General features: G+C 38.2%; 1 protein-coding gene across 1 annotated transcript; it reads left to right on the plus strand.

Moving 5' to 3' along the window:
• Nucleotides 1-14,258: 14,258 nt before the first annotated feature.
• atoh1b (atonal bHLH transcription factor 1b) lies at nucleotides 14,259-14,957 on the plus strand (the record flags this gene model as incomplete). Its single annotated transcript, XM_079839272.1, has 1 exon — nucleotides 14,259-14,957. One exon carries the CDS (start codon nucleotides 14,259-14,261, stop codon nucleotides 14,955-14,957), a length of 699 nt encoding a protein of 232 aa, XP_079695398.1.
• Nucleotides 14,958-20,915: the final 5,958 nt, after the last annotated feature.

Below are 20,915 nucleotides of genomic sequence, written 5' to 3' on the forward strand. Positions count from 1 at the left end.
GAGCACGTTATTTGATGGGCAGATGCACTTTTTATGGACTTCAAAAACAGAGCAACTATGAATCCAATTCTAATGCTTGGATTAGCCTGGACTTTTGTAATATACCTCAGATTTTATTCATCTGAAAAAAGAATGTGATATACACCTAGGATGACTTGAGGGTGAGTAAATTATGGGCTAATTTTCATTTTTGGGTGAACTGTCCCTTTAAGGGAAATATCCACTTCCAAATTCTCAAATCCTCAAATTTGCGGAGGCCAGTTGTAGCTCACCCTCAATGGTGGGAGTGTGGACGGGGCTTTCCTCCATCCTCATGAACTACGAAACTAATGCCGAGTTCACACTGCACGATTTTAGCCCCGATTTTCACACGCTGACAGATTTTGCAAAATCGCCAACAAATGCCCGAAATCGGAGGCATACGGTGCTCGTTCACATGAGTGACAATCAGGTAGTGTGAATTATCAAAGACGTGATCTGAGAGAATTGACGATGTGTCGCCGACGCCCATGATATATTTGGAATGCTAAATATCTAGACCTGTCTGCGATTAAAAATACTGCTGTGTGAAATATGTCAATTTTTTAAGATTGAACATTGGTCTGGGGAGTCTGCTCAGTATTTTCAACTGCACAAGAGGCATGATCAACGGGCATCGTTCAAATGACTGTACGCAATTGGATTGTCCTTCAACCAATCAGACCAACGATCCATCGCTTCTCCATCCGTCATTGTGTTAAACCTGCTGTTAAACCCGATCCATCATGCAATGTGCACACAGCAGCAAATTAATGCTACCCCAGATAGTCGTGCAGTGTGAAAAGAACTGTGATCTGACGACTTTGAAAATCATGCATTGTGAACTCGACATAACTAGGAAAACAGAACAGAAAATGAAGCACAGGGAGAATTACAGTAAAACACAAGAAACTAAACAGAACTAAACCTGACTGTGACAGGTATTCACAAGGCACTTTAATGCTCTTTAAAGAGTATCGTTACCCTAGTAGATTTATTGCTATTTAACGCATTTAATGAACATAGCCAGTTGTCTTGATTTACTGGTTGTGACAAACAACTAAGTAGCAAATCATGATGTTGAACACACACACACTCACACACACACACACACACACACACACCAACTGCCTTGGAGCCTTTTGTAAATGCTATATGAACTTGGAAGCCTGTTTTTAGAGGGGAGTTAAAAACATAAAAGCAGAAAGTATATTTTCCTGTTATATTCCCATGACTATATTCACCTTATTTTGCAACGCAGAAGCTATAATGATATAAGCTACAATAATACATTAAAAATAATATGTAATATCAAGCAGCATAAAGGACTCTTCAGATAAAGATGAAGGCGTTGACGCCAAAAGCCTTGCACATTCAAGTTACAAATGGCTGCACTTGCTCTAACCTTAAAAATATGGTTACTTTCACATAATATTTATGTATTTCAAGTTTTCCTTGCATTTTAAAAATATTACTGAGTGTTCTATTATAATGCCTATGCTCACTTTCTTAACGCTCTTATGCACTTTATGGAGCTGGGTATTCACCAGGCATTCAGTGGTACTTTTTTCTCATTTGCTTTGGCTCAATTCTGGATTTTTCTCAAAACAATAAGTTCAGCTCTCTAAAAAAATGAATGTCTTGTTCACATCAAATTTGAATTTCTTATTCATTTAAGCAATGAAGCACATGTGTGACAATAAGTACAATTGTCAATTTGCACATGGCTTGCAAATCAAAACCATTGAGTTGATTCTCTTTGAAATCATGTGTACGATCACATGCAAAATGAGCCATTCAATAATCAAACATCAACATTCATGTATATTCCATACACATGTATGACATGAAATATCTGTGATATCTGTTAAATTGGCAAATGTTGACTTTATGACTTTACGCGTATAAATGAAGCTGCATTTTGTTATAACTCATCTGTTTAAATTAAATTAAGCCTTAAAGTTCTGCATAATTAAGGGGCGTGGCCACTTGAGTGACAGGTGGATTGCCGCTATGGTCGAGCTAGGTGGGTGTGGTTTCAGCAACCAGGCACCTCAGCTCCACCCATGTCCTGCCTCTTTGCCCATTTTCAGTTATCTGGGAATGACAGTGACGTGCTGCCAAGATGGCGACGGCCCACTTTAGGCTGTAAAAAATGCTCTTCGGAAACCTACGAGTGTCACGGACACTACATATTTTTTTACAGTCTATGGTAAAAATGTGTAAAATAGACATGCAAATATTTACTTGTAACACATTGCTACAAAAAAAAATGTACTGTATACTGTGCATATTATTTTTCTGTGTACTACAGTATTTACTTTTCCCTTTAAACCTTTACCTAATTTTGAAATCTGTAACCTAAAAAGCTCAGTGTAATACACAATAGCAAAGAGAAATTCTTGTATAGTGCAGTAAACAGTGTCAGCAAAAAAGAACAAAACATTTTTTATTTGTACATAATATTTTTTGTGTTGACATTATGTTTTTTTATTAAATTAAAAGGTGAGTTGCAGATGTCCCATAAAACAGTTGTGACAATTGCACTTACAGTTGTTGAGAATGTTAAGACTGTTTCCAAAAATTTGCCAAGGCAAATGAGAAAAACTGTAAATTGATTTAAGTCTGCATAATCTCACATTCTCATCCATCGTGCAGAGGGGCGGATCCTGGCACATGTGGCATGTTTTCCCGCACACAGGTCTAAGACAACCACTCCACTTTTCTTTTACTCATTCGCAACAATTTTATGGGATTGAGTCCACTCTCCGTTCCGCCTCCAACTTTCATCATAAATGAATTGTGTCCTAGCGGGTGACTTCTTCCGAGCAGCACCTTGCACTATTCTTCACTCCCTGCTGCCCCATCCCCACTGCTATCTGTATATCTGTATACTGCTATCTGTACGCCCACTAAAAAGTTTCCTTTAAAGCCGAAATGAAACAGAACTTGCTATCGTCTTTTCTTCCCTATTGTGACGTGAAACAAGAGAAACAAGTAAAAATGTAGGGTGAGACTTTTGTCGATCTGGAATTGATTGGATCATTGGATCATTGTTGTTTGTTATTGCTGCAATAATGTGAGTGACAGGTTGCTGGAGGGGAAAGGTTATTGTCTTGTCCTCGTGCCAATGCACGTCATTGGAGAAGAGATGACATTACAAGGGGGACATTTAAGAGGGCACATACATTTCAAAAAATAATAATGATGTGCACAGATAAATCGTTTATAATAAACACTGCAGTATTCCATAAATAATAAGAATTGTCAATATTGATTTCATGGTGACTCAACAGAGGGCAATTACATTTATTTAATTTTTTTTATTTTTTATTTACAAATGAAAAATAATACAAAAAGGAGCTATTAATTCAAGGTAAAATATATGTAGTGCTATCATGCCAAATTTCAGTAGTATGACACTAGAGCTTAAGTTTTTTTTTATGCAAGTTTCTTTTTCAAAGTGCAAAAAGGCAAAGTGCAAATAGGCTTGTTAGTTAAGTCTTGCAGATTTCGCAGCTCGGGTGAAGGTTGGGAGTTTTGCACCAAGGGACAGTGAGTGTTAAATTTTTTGAAAGTGGCCTTGTACCACGCTGTGATTTTATCACCAAACGTGATGCAGGCACATTTTGAAGTGATGGATTATATTATTTTAATTTAATGTTAGTAAATTAACCCTCTGGGCTTCTTCATTTATGGGTCACACTCAGGACCTTCGGGTCAAAAATGAACCGGAGGGCGGGATTAAGATAAAAAAAGATTTGAGTAAAATCAATGAAATATATTTTTGTTCAGTAATATTTTTTCTTTTCTTTTTTGGTGTTTTGAGATAATTTTATGATTTATAATTAATGTTTATGCAATAATTATGACCCATTTTTTCCATTGAACATAATAAAAAAAAAAAAAATATATATATATATATATATATATATATATATATATATATATATATATATATATATATATATATATATATATATATATATATATATATATATATATATATATATAAAAAATTATTATTAAAGCTGTATTTCATTTTAGAGTCAAGCCTAGGCCTCTTGAAAGCAATTTTTTAAATGAGATCGGTGCCATCCGGTGGACACATTAAGCATTTTTATCACGCAATAGCACATTTTTACCACTATGGTGGATCTTGCGTTTTATAAAAGAAATTTTAAAAATCGTAGCTTCATCGGAATGGTCCGAAACTTGGTGACTTTATTGGTACTTGGTATATGAACACCCCAAAAAATTGGGGACAGGATTTGAAAAGTCTAAGTGGTCATAAAAAAAAAATAGTCACACTCAGGAGTCAGGACCTTCGGGTCAAAAATGACCCCCATAGTGACTATTTTTTTACAACCACTTAGACTTTTCAAATCCTGTCCCCAATTTGTTTTGGGTGTTCATATACCAAGTACCAATAAAGTCACCAAGTTTCGGACCATTCCGATGAAGCTACGATTTTTAACATTTTTTATTTTAAAAAATTCGGGTCAGAAATGACCGAAGAGCCCCAGAGGGTTAATCAAATTAGTAATGCAACCACATTTACATTGATGCATTTGGCAGATGATTTTATCCAAAGCAACTTACATTACTTTCAATTGATTTATTTCCCTGGGATTCGAACCCGTGACCTTGGAATTGCTGGTGCTATGCTTCACTGTTTGAGCTACAGGAATTTTTATGATGTTTTATAAACAAGGTTCAGGAGGAACACGTTCAAATTGCCTCTCCAATCAGTACGAGATGAAGTATATCGCCAACTCACCTAGGTTCCTCAACAGTTTCCAGCATCCCACCACCACCCAGTCTCCTCACACTTGCTTGGTTATCCTAACTATCCTAATCAGAAGATGGGGGGTACTCTGGGTTCATGCAAAAATTCTGAGCTCGGAGTCCTCCCCTCAGATAGCATGCCAAATACGCATACATTTTATTATATCAGATTATTTGTAAGTGTGAACTTGTGAAATATATACAATAGCTTGGATGGATGGATGGATTGATATAGAGTTCAGTCTCAACACACTTTCTAATTGAACCATTAGCAACACACACAAGGCCACAAGGAGCATACAAGGTCATTGAGAGATTTGAGTAGTCCAGGGATGCAGCCTCATATTTACACTCATCAAATATGTACTTAACCTGGGTCAGCTGATCAAAGACTTGTGAGTTGAAGTCTACAGTTGATGCATGAAGGCTCGTCGTGGATATAATGGCCGTGTTATGATTTACAGTGTCTGTATTTAGCAGGGGATATTAATTACCGGGAGAGGAGTGACAGGAACAATGGGATGAGGAGTGGGACGTTTCTGCTCTGGCGTTCTTCGACATCTCCCCCTGCAGCAAGGCCGACAGCAGCTCACTGGGCTTTACATTTGCCCTTCAGAAGCCCTCTCCCAGCCAGGAGCATCTGGAGAGAGAGAGACAGAAACAAGAGATCAGAAAGATAAAGAGGATGATCCATGAAAGCAAAAAAGGGGAGTGGAAGAATCTGGTTAAAAGCAAAAAGGCCTTCTGAGGAACTGTAGCACCAAAACAAGAGAAACTCAAAGGAGGGAGTTAAAGAGGGAATCCAAACGGGTAAAGGAAGATTGAGTCAGTGCTCATGAAAGCCTTTATGAGTCCCCGTGATCTATTTTGCCATAACTCACATAAGCAATGGCTCAATGATCAGAGCGTGGTCACAGAATCATCTCTCTTGAACCAGAACCTTTCCCAAGGGGAACGCGGCCTTCCTACTCTCCTGCCAGCCGCCTGCGGCAAGATAAGACAGCTCAGGACAAGACCGCACGGACGGAGGATGTAAACATGGTACTGAAACAAATGGAAAACCAACAACCAATCTGAAACATCCATATCCCCTCATATTGATAAATAACCTGAAAGATCCATGCAGCCCAAAATCTTATATGACGTTTACGGAATGTGGAGGAAAGGACATACAGACATTGTGCATCCAGCTCCGTGTTTATTCTCCTCCCATCAGGACCTTGAAAGGAGTCGGTCGGCGATTTAATCAGCAGCCTTTTTGTTGACTTTTTCTCAGAACAGGAATTATTGATTGGTGATGTCACCGCGATAAGCAAAAATGCCAGATAAACGGCAGTCAAAGACATGCAGTTCGCAGACGCCTCACCTTCCTCTCAATCAAATACAGTCTGTCGAGAGAGAAGCTTTGATGCAAACTGTGAATGTCACTTTGATTCTCATTACAGAAATTTCCCAAAGGACATGCGCGGTGACAGCGGTTAATATATAATCAACAACCGCTAGTTAATACACAATTAAAAGAATGCCTCGAATAATTGAAACCTCCTCTGATAGTGTTGCTGATTAGATTGTTAAATATCTTCTTATAATGTCTCAATTATGAGAAACGTATCTATTGTTGCATGACTTAAATGAAATATATTCTCCCTTAAGTAAATCACTGTCAGCGAACTAAACATAGAATCAAGCTTCATTTGATATTCAATTAGTTTGCATTACAGATAATTGCACCTCCTGTTAAATTCCACAGCAAAACAGGTGATGTAATGAGGTTACTAAATAAACCGACGGCGGACAGAAATGAAGACAAATTCAGGGAGAATTGAACAGACAGGGACATGTTTGAAACACAAAAGGGGCATGACACGAGGGCATTTTTGAGAGTCTTCACTGATCAGGAATCCAAGTTTGAAACACCAGGACGCCATGACATTTCTCCCACCATGAATTTAATTACTGGGGTTACTAAGGGCAATAGGAAAAAGACAGAAAAAGAAAGAAATTGACACACAATAACTACAAAGTGGAGCACTACTGCCCTCTGTTGATTTCGTCAGCAAATAAATTTCTTTGAATAGGCCAATAAAACAAACTGAAACTGCACTTGAAAAAAAAAAAATCTGTATGTTTTAATCCTGTAACATAGATGGATTTTAGAAAGTTAATCATATTTGGGGGTCCTTGGCATCATAAAGTTTGATTAGGTAGGTGGTGTGTGTCAAAGTAACATCCACATGGATGGCAGGACCCAAGGTTTCCCAGCAGAACATTGAACATTAGAAAATGTTCAATTGGAGAGTCCGGAATTTTTTTACAGTGCAGCGTTTTGTTTTGACACAACACAAAATTAGATCAAAACTGTTTTGACTGACTAAATCTCACAAATGTTGATATTAAGATGAAATGACAAAATTAAAAATAGTATATTCATTCATCAAAAGTGCTGAGATGAGATTTTGTGTCGTCTATGGTCAGGAGAAAAAATTAGGGCTCAGAGAGTGAGGGAGAGCCCACTGAGCATCAGCCAAATCACACAGTTACATGCTGTCAGTAAAGGTAAGAGTAAGAGTAAGAAAGATGGATAATTTGTATGGACAAGCACCCTGTCCTCGCCCCCAATGCCACCCCACCCCAGTGCCCCTTTCTTTGGTTTGGGCCACTGCCCCTCAAAATGTCTGTGCACGGCCCTGTCCCATAGTGTATGCTGGTGCCATGTGTTCCCCCAGGTAAGGTACCCGGCCATCCACGTGTCGTAAAAGAAAACCTGATTCATCAGACCAGGCCACCTTCTTCCATTGCTCCGTGGTCCAGTTCTGCTTTCGGCGGTGGACAAGGATCAGCATGGGCAGCCTGACTGGTCTGCGGCTATGCAGCCCCATTCAAACTGTGATGCACTGTGTAGCCTGAACAGCCTTTGCTCCCCACTTGCATCAATGAGTTATACAGGAATAAAGCATACTGTAAAAAAATTTAACATTTTTAAACGTGCAGTTATATATATATATTTATAAGAGACCACTTAACATTGATTTCTTGAAGTGGCCTCTTAATTTTTTCCATATGCTATTTTAGAATGTAAATTGATTGATGTGATTGATTACTTACTCAAAATGTGTTAACTAAATAATTAGATGGTTTACCAGACAAAGGGTTGTCAATCTGATTTCTGAAGGCAGAGAGTAAACAGTGTACGGTGTTCATGATTTTTCTCGCAAGCTAGAAGCGAACACGACTGTTTTTTTCTGTCTCAGGCAGTCTCAAGCACGCGCACGCACGGGTGATTGTTTTACGCATGCGTGTTGCTCAAATAGATGATGTCATTGAAGGCACCGAGACCACTTATAGGCCTGTTAATGTCTCTTTTCTGCGAAAAACGAGTGGGTACAGTTTAAAGAAATACCAGCTGTTCTGACTTTTTTCGGATTTTATAATCCTCTGAATAAATGGGTCTGCCTTTTGAGTGTCTTCTGATTGGTAGGCTACATGTTGGGTTTATTAATAAACAACTTTGAGGCAGAATGTTAGGTCTAGGGCCTAGGCTATATCTTTTCTAATAGGCTAAATTAATAAAGAAAACAGAAAACAGTTGATGCAGCAGGAATATAAATTGTACGTGCTGGATACATTGTGGCTCGAATATTGTTTCTTTCGTAATGGCCCTGGTGTTTGGTTAAATCAAATATGTTAAAGGTCTTTGCATGTTCGCAATGTAAAGTTCATCATCATGTCCAAACACTTCGGGAGTTCCGCTATTTTCTCCTCTCTCTGGTAAAGTCTCTAGACGGTACATTACTGCCATCTGTCGGAATGTAGAGAAAACGCCACGGCCATTTGAACTCCTCTACACCAGAGGCATTTCATCCATATTAGTTTTTAAAGAAAACAGATTTGACAAAAAACAGCACAGGTAGGTGTTTTCTTCCTGGTCGAGAATGGTGATGTAGTTTATTATAAGCCACATTCTTATTAGCCTCATTATTAGTCAGTATACAGTCAATGTGTAAGAGAAGACTTGCCTGCTCTTATTACCACCTCTGTTGTTTGCAGCCACATCTTTATTTAAAAAGGACTCATTCATTACCTAAAACTCTACAGGTGTGGATTGTATGCAGGCCTCTCTGGCAATCACATGACAAAGAATGTGTTGTGAAAGCAAAGTTATTTGGAGTTATTGAATTATGGGTGCCACTGCTGAATTGTTTGCCTAGGGTCATGAATGTGCCACGCGCCTCTCGGTGTCCATATGCCATTATGACACGTCAGGTTGAGTTTTACTGATGATCACATATATAATTATAGTTGACTTTCAGTCTAACATAACACTTACTAACTTTCAGTAATCCAACTTTTAAGTCAACATCTACACCACCTTCTTTTTTTTGTCTTACTGTTCTTTTAAGAAATGAATACTTTTTTGAGCAAAGATGCATCAGACTGTTCAAAAGTGAAAGTATAAAGGCATTTTGTTTAAGAAATGTTCTATTTCAAATGAATGCTGTTCTTTTGAAAATGTTATTCATCAAAGAAGCCAAAAAACATATATCACAAGTTTCACAAAAATATTAAAAATATATTATTATGCTGTTTTCAGCATTGATAATAATCAGAAATGAGCTTGTTAGAATCATGTGACACTGAAGACTGGAGTAATGATTCTGAAAATTCCGCTCTGCCATCTCAGAATTACTTTAAATTACATTTTAAAATGTATTAAATTAAAATGAAACAAAAATGCTATTTTAACCATATTTCACAATATTAGGTCTACTGTTTTGCTCTATTTTTTATTCATTTTGAAATGTCAGCCTATAAGAGACTTATCAACCCCAAACTTTAAAAAAAAAAAAATAAATAAAAGAATAATAATATATATATATATATATATGTGATGCAAATTACAGATGCTAATACCTACAATTCCACATTTGCTATGCAAACGTTTGAACGGCATACCTTCCTTGACAACATTTTTATTTTATTTTTTAAACACTGATAGAGAAGAAAACCTTTACATAATCCACCTTTTCACAGAGATATAGCCAAACCCCTGGTGAAAACATTTTATGAAAATATCAATGTTTCAAACTTGCAGTAAAAATTTAAAAGCACTGGATATATATTTGAAAGTGCTCTAGCCTATTAACCCTACTTTACTGCACATATCTGTGTTAATATTGACTGTAGGCAATACAGTGAGTATTGCTAACTTGCACTCCCAAAGTACATATTGTAATAACTGACTTCAGCTGAACAATGTAGAGACGAATTTAACTCTGTTTGCATCCTTGAATCATTTTCCTGTCTGAGAAAAAAGTGTTAGTTTTGTGTTCTAATGATTTTGGTAGCTCATCTGAGCAAAAGTGGCCGCTGTTCTTTAACATCAAAGATCTGAACAATTGAACAATTGCATTGAAAATATGCTTAGGCTACTATTGATCGCATTGATCCATCATAATATAATGTGAATTTTAATGAGCCCTTGGGCTCAACAGAATATTACTTCCCTTCCTAAAAAATAATGAGTCGCTAATTTGCTTAATTTGCGGGTAACCCCCTAAATTAGACTCAGAGTGACAAGTCAGTATCTAAAGGAGCACGTCCGTACCTCGGGCTGAATTGGAATAATTACATGGGGCTGAGATCAAGGGCGGTGTTGAGATAGGCCGAGCGATTTTCACTGTTTCTCTGTGATATTGTCTATTGTGTGAAAAGTGGAAGCGTTCGATCTCGGCGGGTCTTTAATTAACTAAAGAAAAAACAGGCGATGCACGCGCACCCCCGGTCAGACGCGGATCATTCACCCGCGCTTGACTGAGCTCTGAAGAAAGGGTCCATCGTTTCAGGCTCTGCCACCACTACTGGAGTTTATCGGCGTATATTATTATTTATTTATTTCTACATTGGCCTAAACACGAGCCAATGTTCTATTTACAAGCTTTCAAGTTTGTCGTGTCGCGTATTTTCATGTGCGATTTCAACTGCTTAGACCTCAATGAATGACTGACTTTTTAAAGTTAGTTAGCCTACATAAAAAGGCATTATATAAATAGGAAAAGTCAGACGTATTACCTCTTGTCTAGTTGGTCTAACTTCTTAAGACATAGTTAACTATAGCAACTGTTAGGTATAGCTACTCTGGTCTTTTAAATAGGCTACTACACATTCACAAAATCGCGTGTCTGAGGAGGATGCTAGACCTTATTCAGAGCAGCGCCATATGAATTGTATATCACTCCACATGGTGGCAACTGTAGCATAAAGCTTTCAGTGGCAATGTGGATCGGCAAACAGGCAAAACAACAAATTAATATTATTCAACATATCCTAGCTTTTTACAGAACATATTTAGATGTAGGCCTATAGGCTAACCCCCTTTGTAATAGTTAACATTTTCATAGGGTAACTGTAGGCTAATGTAATTACAAATTTTTTATCTCAGTAACTGTAGGCTAACTGATTACATAGTGATAGTAGCCTACAATTATTGTAGTTAAATTATGTAACTCCGTTACATGTAACTATTACGCTACCTACAACATCCAACCCGCATCATGGCAAGACGTGAAACAGTTGGTCCACTTTTGTAAAACGTGTAGATGTCACGGTTTAACCCCTCAAACGTGAAACTTACACGTTTGCGTTAACATGGCTAATGGAGACACGTAATAGCCGTGACATTTCATAAAATTTACAGGTACATCCCACTGAAGAGCTGTCTGTCCCTCACAACCTCGCTTTCGGTTAAAAATCAAAAAGTTGTGAATAAGGTCGGCTATAGCCTAATGTTCGAGCACGTGACACAATATATAAAGCGCTTATTTACTTACTTAATTAACAAACAAATATGTGAAATAAGCTGACATTTGGCGAAGTGTGAGTGGGAGTTTGTGTTGCGCTTGCGCCCTTCCACCGTTCTGGCTGCATGTCTGTCTATCAGGATGACCAGAATTAATCATTTTAGTTGTAGCCTAGTCATACTTCTGTATAGCATACTTTTTTTCTTCATTAACCACTCATTACTATTGCCCCTTTTCTGCCAAAACCTGACTAAACACTGTGCATCAATAACCATGACGCCATGGGGGCTCATAAATTGACCTTTGATATGCTCCCAACACCTTCCGCGGTCCTCCACCGCCACCCCCGTCTCAAGGCCTATACAGCAGATGGGGAGTGTGTCCCTGTCTGCTCAGGGCTGCAGGCTGTTGCGCTGGCAGTAGGGTAGCGAGAATTAAATATTCATGTAAAAAAATGAATGGAGAACCCCTGCACGGAGAGCGTGCCCATTTATTCAGCTCGCGCAAGCCTCATTAACCCGATGACTGGCTAGCAGGTCACGCTGATTTCCTTACCAACATTTAACATCTACCGCCTGTCTCCAAACACATTCACCAACAGAGCGACAGAGAGGAATGTCAGACCTTCCCTTTAGAGTTTCGGAAAATAATTGCATGGCCTATTCAAATAAAACAGGGTAGTGTATCATGTTTTGACTGTGCCTGTTTTGATGTGCAGCACAAATATACAAATATTTAAGCACAGTTATGCCAATACCATTACCATTAAAGAACGATATTAAACAACAAATTACAGAAAGTAAGCAAAATAGAATATTTTCAAAATTAAATTTAAAACTCGTTTAAATTCAGATGCTGCCCATGAGGTAGCCTATAGGTTATTTCACAAAACATTCAGTGCGCTGAAATGGAAAATTCTTTACTATGATTTTAAGGAAGTATAGCCATATTTTGTAAGAACTGCGCGTGAGGCTCAAGAAGAAGAGCTGGCCCCTGTAAATTAAAATGATGATGTTGTAGTGCTCAGTGATTAACACAGTCATGGATGAGGGGGGGAAAGTGTGAAAGTTAAGCGATCCCTGGACGCGTCGCGGCATATGGGAGACGTTAGGGTCGGCCTCTGACTGTGAGACGGGTGCCAGGGGACAACAGCTGACTGGGCTGAAGTTTGCTACTCTATTCAACCATCACGAAGAGCAGCCTCAGAGGGGCCACTGTCATCATGCTCTCTCTCTCTCTCTCTCTCTCTCTCTCTCTCTCTCTCTCTCTCTCTCTCTCTCTCTCTCTCTCTCTCTCTCTCTCTCTCTCTCTCTCTCTCTCTCTCTCTCTCTCTCTCTCTCTCTCTCTCTCTCTCTCTAAAAACAGTCTCGTGTTAAAAGACGTTGTCTTGGACGTTAAAGAAGTTTTTAAAAACAAATGGACAAGAAATAGACCTATAGACAACATCAGTGACTCCCTAGCCCTGCCGTTTACACAACGTTGACATCGTATTTTAGAAAGGATAATAGGATAATACAAACAAAACAAATAAAAACTATAGCCCATAATATAGCCTATAATAACACAATGAAATAAAGAGGTAGCCATATAGGCGACCTTTCAACGACGTTATAAAATGTTTCAGTAGGCCTAATCACAAAGTTAAGTTATAAATACACTCGCGAACTGAAGTCCCCTTCGCCTGCGTTGAGCAGTTTCCGCTCAGACATCGCCACATTCAGTCCCTGTTTATGGCTTATTGTACTAATAAAAACGAAGAAAAAGAAGAATCAATAATTGCATACAATTATTTTTCTTTAAATATGGTCGTTTCGTCTGTTGTTGCTCACTGACCGTCTCCACCTATGATTTGTCCAAATATTGTTTTGCTTCATTGCTATAAATGATTTATGACGAGACTGAAGACACTTATCAGTTTCCCTGGACTTCGCTGACGACAGGTGCGACTCACGACGTGCTTTCCACCTGCTCGTTTTATTGCTGGAGATTTTACAGTTTATTTGAGAAGAAATATGACGCTGCTATGCAAGTTTCTTGTTGGATTTTATTGGATACCAATTCCGTTGCTTATCTTGAATGAAGTGGATAAGGATGTTAGATCAAGACGTCCTCTGAGGTTTGAGATTTGAGTTCTTCGATCTTTTAAGAATCGATGCATAATTCAAAACTCTGGTTAGACTGTTTTTTATTATTTATTTATTTATTATTATAAAACAGCAGACATCACAAAATATGTCACGACTGTTTTAGATAAAAAATAAAATAAATAAGTAAAATATATTAGCCTAGGCTATTTAAATCCACAGTAGCCTAATTTAATTAGGTTATAAAACAAATGTTAAAATGCCAGTTGTGTAAAGTCTAATCTGTGTTGTGATCATTCTTTGGAAACGATCTTCCATCACTCCAGGACGTGTGAGGAAGAGATAAAAAAAAAACTCTTTATTCTATGGAAGTTTGAGGAGCATTTTCTATTGGCTGTGAGCATTCAACAGGAGCTTTGAGGGGAGGAGGGAGGAAGGTGATGCCGCTATAAGGCCGACAAGGATCCTGTCTGAAGGTAAAGGGCCCACTCAAGACAGCAAGATTGAATTCTGTATTCTCCATACTTGATTTTTATTTTTTATTTTTTTTGCAGCCTACGTTATATCAGCAATGACGTCAAAAACCAAACTTTTGCACTGGTCGGATGGAAAATTTCGAGGACGAGCGGATGAGTTTTCTCTCTCTGAACATCCGAGGTTGACCCGCAGTGACCCACGGGCCTGGATTACCTCCACGACCCCCGCGTACTCATCCGCGGGTGACCACTACGCTCACACGTCGGTGGATGCCGCGATGGACAAGTACATGTCTGGAGCCAACAGTCCTTTGACAGCGGAATCTGATCTGGGAGGATCTAAAGCACATGGGGGGACCCAGCAAACTCTCCCCGGACCTCAAAAACACAGACGCGTGGCCGCTAATGCGAGAGAAAGACGGAGGATGCACGGACTGAACCGAGCATTTGACAAACTGAGGAGCGTCATTCCGTCCCTGGAGAACGAGAAAAAACTCTCTAAATATGACACTCTTCAGATGGCGCAGATTTACATCACAGAACTGTCCGAGTTGTTGGATGGTGTTGTGCAGTCGGATTGCCGAGGTCTGAGGGACGGATGCAGCGCATCTGGCAACCATGGTAACCTCGGTCAGAGGAGTTCAGCTCAGTCTCTGAGGACCAGCATCCCTTACGCAATTGACGCGCCTTCTTCGAATTTTGTTCCGGAGAAAAATGATGGCACGTCAAATGCGAGTGATGGCGAATCGTCCCATTTCAGCGACATGGAAGAAGGACAGACTGGAGGACGCTGACGGCTTGCACTCTGATTAATCCTAATTTATTTGTCTGTGTTTTAGTAGACACTGAAGGAACCAAATAGATAGGCCCTGAGGATAATGGTTAGTTATTCTAGACAATGCTTCATTACTTGATTGACAACATTTATAAAAACTCACAAAAAGGGACGGGCGGGGTTGGGGTTGGGGTTGGGGTTGGGGGGGGGGGGGGGGGCATACAAGCCCTTTAGTTGCACTTTAAGACAGATAATTGCCTACATTTTGGGGATTTTTTTTCCATGTGTACAAAACCTCCATCAGTAATGACAAAAAATGCTATTTATGTCTCTTTGTGATTTTTTTATTACCTCAAAAGTTTAATAAAGATTTGTTTTCATATATTTATTGGGATTGCTTCGATTCATACATTGGTTACTGCAATCTGAATGGCAGAAAACGTTTCGTGCAGCCTATTTAAATAGCGGTTGTTTCATCCAATAGCCATATTTTATATTTCATTGATTAACCAGCACTAGCCTACTATTTTTATACAGGTTTGATACAGTTCATGCTATCCCTAATGAGGAAATGAAATTGCATTTGAGCATGATTTATTATTTAATAATTTGAGCATTTGATTTATCATTTGAGCAGCCGTTTTGAGTTTGATTTATTATTTAATAATTTGAGCATTTGATTTATCATTTGAGCAGCTGTTTCGAGAGTTTGATTGATTATTTAATAATTTGAGCATTTGATTTATCATTTGAGTAGCTGTTTTGAGACTTTGATTTATTATTTTATCTTTTTAAGCATTTTAATTTTGTCAGGAAAAACATAGCTATAGCCTACTAGCTTTTCAACCCGTTTACCAAAAAAAAAGTAATTCAGACTCGCTCTTTAATTCTTTAGGTTAGGCTTCATCAGTAGCCTACTAGTTCGCGACAAAGTGCCTTTTTTGTTGTCGTTTAAATTATTCACTCATATTCACGACTGCAACAAGTCATCGTTTAAAATGTCACATGCGTTACCCAAATGTCAACAAAGGCAGTTCATAATTCTCCCTCCCTTTTGGAAGGAAGTATGACTTTTGTTGAACAATACCCCAAGTTTCAGTAGGCTAAATACCACCCTTTCGCCATTTCAATTGAGTTAACACATCCATAATCATTCCGAACCAATCTCTTCGAATGTTTAAATCTCGACTGACTCACATGATGAGCCTCGTTCAGTCGGTCAGCACAGCAGCAGCTCCTCTTCACGAACGAGACTTCATTCAATCAGGTCCCAAATGAGTTTAAAGCCCGCAAGGGGGCGTGTTCGTTCAGTATTAGTCCAATCAATGAAAAATTTATACAAGGCACTGAATTCTTGTGGCTCTTGCTGCTGTGTAGTCAGGGTTTAAAGGCACAGTATGTAAGATTTTTGGATTAAAGTATCCAAAAACCACAAGAACAATGTTACATATTTTGTTAACTTGTGTGCTTCCCAAATGTTTCCAAGAATGTTTAAATCCAGAGAAATAAGCAATTTTAACCAGGACATGGACAGAGTCCGTGTGTCGCCTATCAATGACATCATACCCAAATTGAGTTACTCTCAATTTCCGTTTTATTCTGTAGAAACACCAAAGACACTTTAATATATTATGTGTTTTATTAGACAGGTGAGCAACTGTTTGTTTGCATTAAATCGACAGAAAAATAATCATTGTCTTATTGTCTTGTACATAGTCTTATTGTTTAAATCTCGTTGGGTCTGGGAACACACCATTGGCAAGTCTCAATCCGAGGGGCGGGATCAGGCCCGGTTCTACGTGCTAAGCACCCTCAAACGCAAGCAAAAGCACCATCAGATACTGTAAGAATATTGGCAAAACAGATTTGGCAGATTTGCAAATTTGTGTCCGAGCTCTGGAGAGCATCAAATGCATCTCTTTAGGCTACAGTGTGTTTTTGCAAAGGCGAGTAATGTGGCCAATCGCAGTTGACCTCTTGAACGCGATTAGAGGTGTTTAAGATAAGCCAGAATCTCACCGCTCAAAACGGCAGAGTTTTTATTTAGCGTTGAGTTAATGCAGGCTCGTGAAACCTCACATTATCAAACAAATATGTAAGTAAGAGATTTATTGTTGACATTTTTATAACGTAACTTTGTGAGATTGCGAGATGAACTGACAAAGCAACAGCATTTTAGTGATCGAAGCGATGCTCACTTTCAAGGCTACAGTCTATAAAATTAATTGAATAAAACTATTGCTAAGAGGACCGACGGCCAATTGCATGCTGGAAAGAAATATCCTCCTGACCCAGAATAGAGGTTTTGACATTATTTAAGCAAATTTCTCTGACAACAAACACAGTTTTAAGTCAGGATATTCTTATGCAATATGAGACTTTTTTAATGAAAATATTATTACACGTCTTTTTACATGACATATTGTCCCAAAACACATTAATATGCAGATTAGACACAGTGTCGAGATGCATTGCCTAGAATGGGAATGGCATTTATGGCCATGTTTACACACACGTTGGATAAAGTAAAATTGTATATCAAATTATTCTGTTATCTTTCATTACATTAAGAATCATGTTTTTTACATGGTTTGGATAGAAAAAGAAGAAGCTTGAAGCATAAAAATTGATTGGTGAATGAAAAAGAAAAATCCCACTACAGTGTATCAACAAGAGTCGGAAATGCGTAACAATGAATCAATGTAACAGAATGTCTAAACGTCCCTAATCAAAGCGTGTGTTAGTTACTGTGAGAGCTTCACTACTTGACCATCTAACCAGACACCAAACTCAATAAATATGCCAGTCTGCCTTTACCGACGACAACCAGCAGTCTGCAAATGCAGGGGGAAAAAATAAAGCCACCGCGTCCGCATATATGATGCCCTGAGGTTTTAATTGTCATAAATCGCCTGCTGCTTATCATTTACGATGATTTTCACTTACACAAGCGCCTATATCTTCAGCCTGTAGTAGAGCTCCGGCCAGAGAGAGAAACACACATTCACACGAGCTTCACACCAGCAACCTCAGCGATGGCAAGCCATTTTAATAAGTATACCTTTGACATTTTTTATATATTGGTTAGAAATACACATTTTTGGGGGGGGTGGGTGGGGGTGTTCTAAATTAAAGCAGTAAGTACATAGTTTAGTGTACTGCTTAGGAAGTTTGAGTTATTTATCCTGTATAGTTTCTGGTTTTGGTGTTTTCGTGTGTGTTGTCTTAAGAAAAAAAAAGAAAAAAAAAAGAAATGCACATTTTTACAAAGACTTTAGCATTCATATCATGCAGTTTTCTTTATATTTAATCATTAGCCTATCTCAGTCTGTACATTATACAGTCCCTCCAGAAAAACGTGATTATGCGATCACATGATTTAAAGCATAATCAGCCAAAGTCCGCATATTTATGCAGGGGCCGCATTTTTTTAAATATGCCGCACTTTCGTCGCATAAATTGCCTATTTCCGCGTGCAAAATATGCGGGGCTAGCATGATTTCATAATCCCCGCATTTTCGTGGCAAAAAAAGTCATATATTAGCAGAAAGTTGAAATTTTTTTGTTTACTTCACACAAGAGCCACCATTTCCTCCTATTGCCATGGGAACGTTTTGAAGTGACGTAATTACCCGACGTGAACGTCATCGAAAAGCTGCAAACCCCGTGGTGAAACCATAGATATTGGTGAAACCATGATCAGAGCTGCCAACTTTTCAAAAAAACTTAGAGTGAGATTTGGTGGGGCCAACCAAAATTTTGCCGCGAACAAAGCAAAAATTGCAACAAAAAATAAAATAAATAATAATATTATAATAATAGCTATATATATATATATATATATATATATATATATATATATATATATATATATATATATATATATATATATATATATATATATATATATATATATATATATATATATATATATATATATATATTATATATATATATATATATATATATATATATAAAAAATAGCTATATAGCTACACACACATCACAGAAAACACTCTCTCTGCATCAGCATTTGAATGGGGTAGTATTGGTTTTTGTTGTTGATTTCTTTTTTGCCTTTGATAGATAAGGTTGATAATTAATTATTTCTATTAAGACAAAATGCATCTATATGACGCTTTGTATACAGTATATCCTATAGACACACACACACACACACACACAATTTTAAAGCACTATGTAGAGGCATGGTTTTGTCTAAATAGAACAAATTGATTATACATCAACCTACAGCATAGCCTACTTTTACAGGGAAGAAAAAGGAAAATAACTGTCTGTCCTGTCTGTTGCTCTTCTGTCTGTTGTGTGGTTCTTTTTTGCTGTGGCTGATCTAAAAAAACAGTGTTGTAGTAAAAACTACTTTGAGTAGTTAAGTTATTTTCAAGCTACCCTTTTGAAAATAGCTACACTACAAGTTACTATCAAAAAGTAGCTGGCTACATTGAAACCATGTTTCTTTTTCTTCTTTTTTACAATGAGATTGTTACAAATAACTGAATAATTGTTCATGAAGAATGTTATAATATTTGGGGTTTCAAGCTTCATAATGCAGTGTAATTATGATTTCAAAGAGTATAGGCATTCAGGGTTATTGGGACACTTTTCCCCAGTCATTTCAATGGAAAAAACTGTCAGAATCATTACACACAATACTCAAATATAGCCTATAGGCTATCTCAAACTGGCAGCCCAAGTGCAAAATGGCTACAAATTTAACATCAGTGCAAGAAAAAAATGTATGAAAATCAACTTTGCGATGCTGTTTGCGAACGTTCGTTGGAACTATGGTTTCGGGAAACACGACTCGTTTAACTATGCTTTTAATGATGACGGAACTTGTGTGACCATAGTTAGCGAACGACGCTTTCGGGAAACGCACCCCTGAGCGTCACAGCGCTCCACTTCGCTCATTACAGGCTCGTTCTCGTCAGAACCCAAAACGGAATGTAGCTTTAGGTCGCGCAACACCGTATTTATTTGCCCATTTATCTTGAACCCCCTCACCGAAAGCATGATCGGCTCAACATGTAGATATAGATATATAGATAGATATATAGATATAGATTTGACAGACCGGGTTGGCACTTCAGCGTGAGAAATCGGGGGTGTGGCGTGTGAGCGTGTGAAACCAATCAAATGCGTGTGTCTCACGGCCAATGCGTGAGAGTTGGCAGCTCTGCATGATGAAGCACGCAAATTCCCATTTGCCAACAAAAATAACAGCAAAAGACCGCGCAAAGCAGTTTCCCGGTGTGTTGACCGATTTAAAAACACAGCATCATGAAGCTTCGAAGCGGTATGAATCAGTGAGTCGATTCAGCGGTTTGGATCGCCAAAGTCACGTATTTCAGCGGTTTGACATGCGCTCCGAATCATGAATCGACTCACTGATTCATAACGCTTCGAAGCTTCATGATGCCGTGTTTTGAAATCGGTCATCACTATATAAGTTGTTATTTATTTGCGCACAAAAACTATTCTTGTTGCTTCATAAAGTTATTGTAGAACCACTGTAGTGAGATGGACTTTGTAACAGCGTCTTTAGTGCCTTTTAAGGGTCTTGAGAGTGCACAGTGCATTGTGCCAATGGAGGCCTTTCTGAGCCATCAGATTTCAACTAAAATATCTTCATTTGTATTCCGAAGATGAACGGAGGTCTTACGGGTGTCCAACGACATGAGGGGAACAGAATTTTCATTTTTGGGTGAACTAACCCTTTAAGAGATTGCACTTAGTGCATTGGAAGCACTCAAATGTCTGTTTTGTATAGCTACCTCTGTAAAACAGGAAGTTATTTATTAATTTTTTACAGAAGTTGTAGCATATTCCTTTTGTGAAGCTGTAAAGTTGTAATTGCATAAAATTGCATAAATATCCCGCATTTTTTAAGAAAACGTGCTGCATAATCAAGGATTTTCGCCCGCAACAATCACAAAAAAAGCTGCATTTTCCTGGA

Source organism: Gobio gobio (assembly GCF_949357685.1).
Source record: "Gobio gobio genome assembly, chromosome: 16".
In the NCBI taxonomy this organism is placed as follows: domain Eukaryota; kingdom Metazoa; phylum Chordata; class Actinopteri; order Cypriniformes; family Gobionidae; genus Gobio; species Gobio gobio.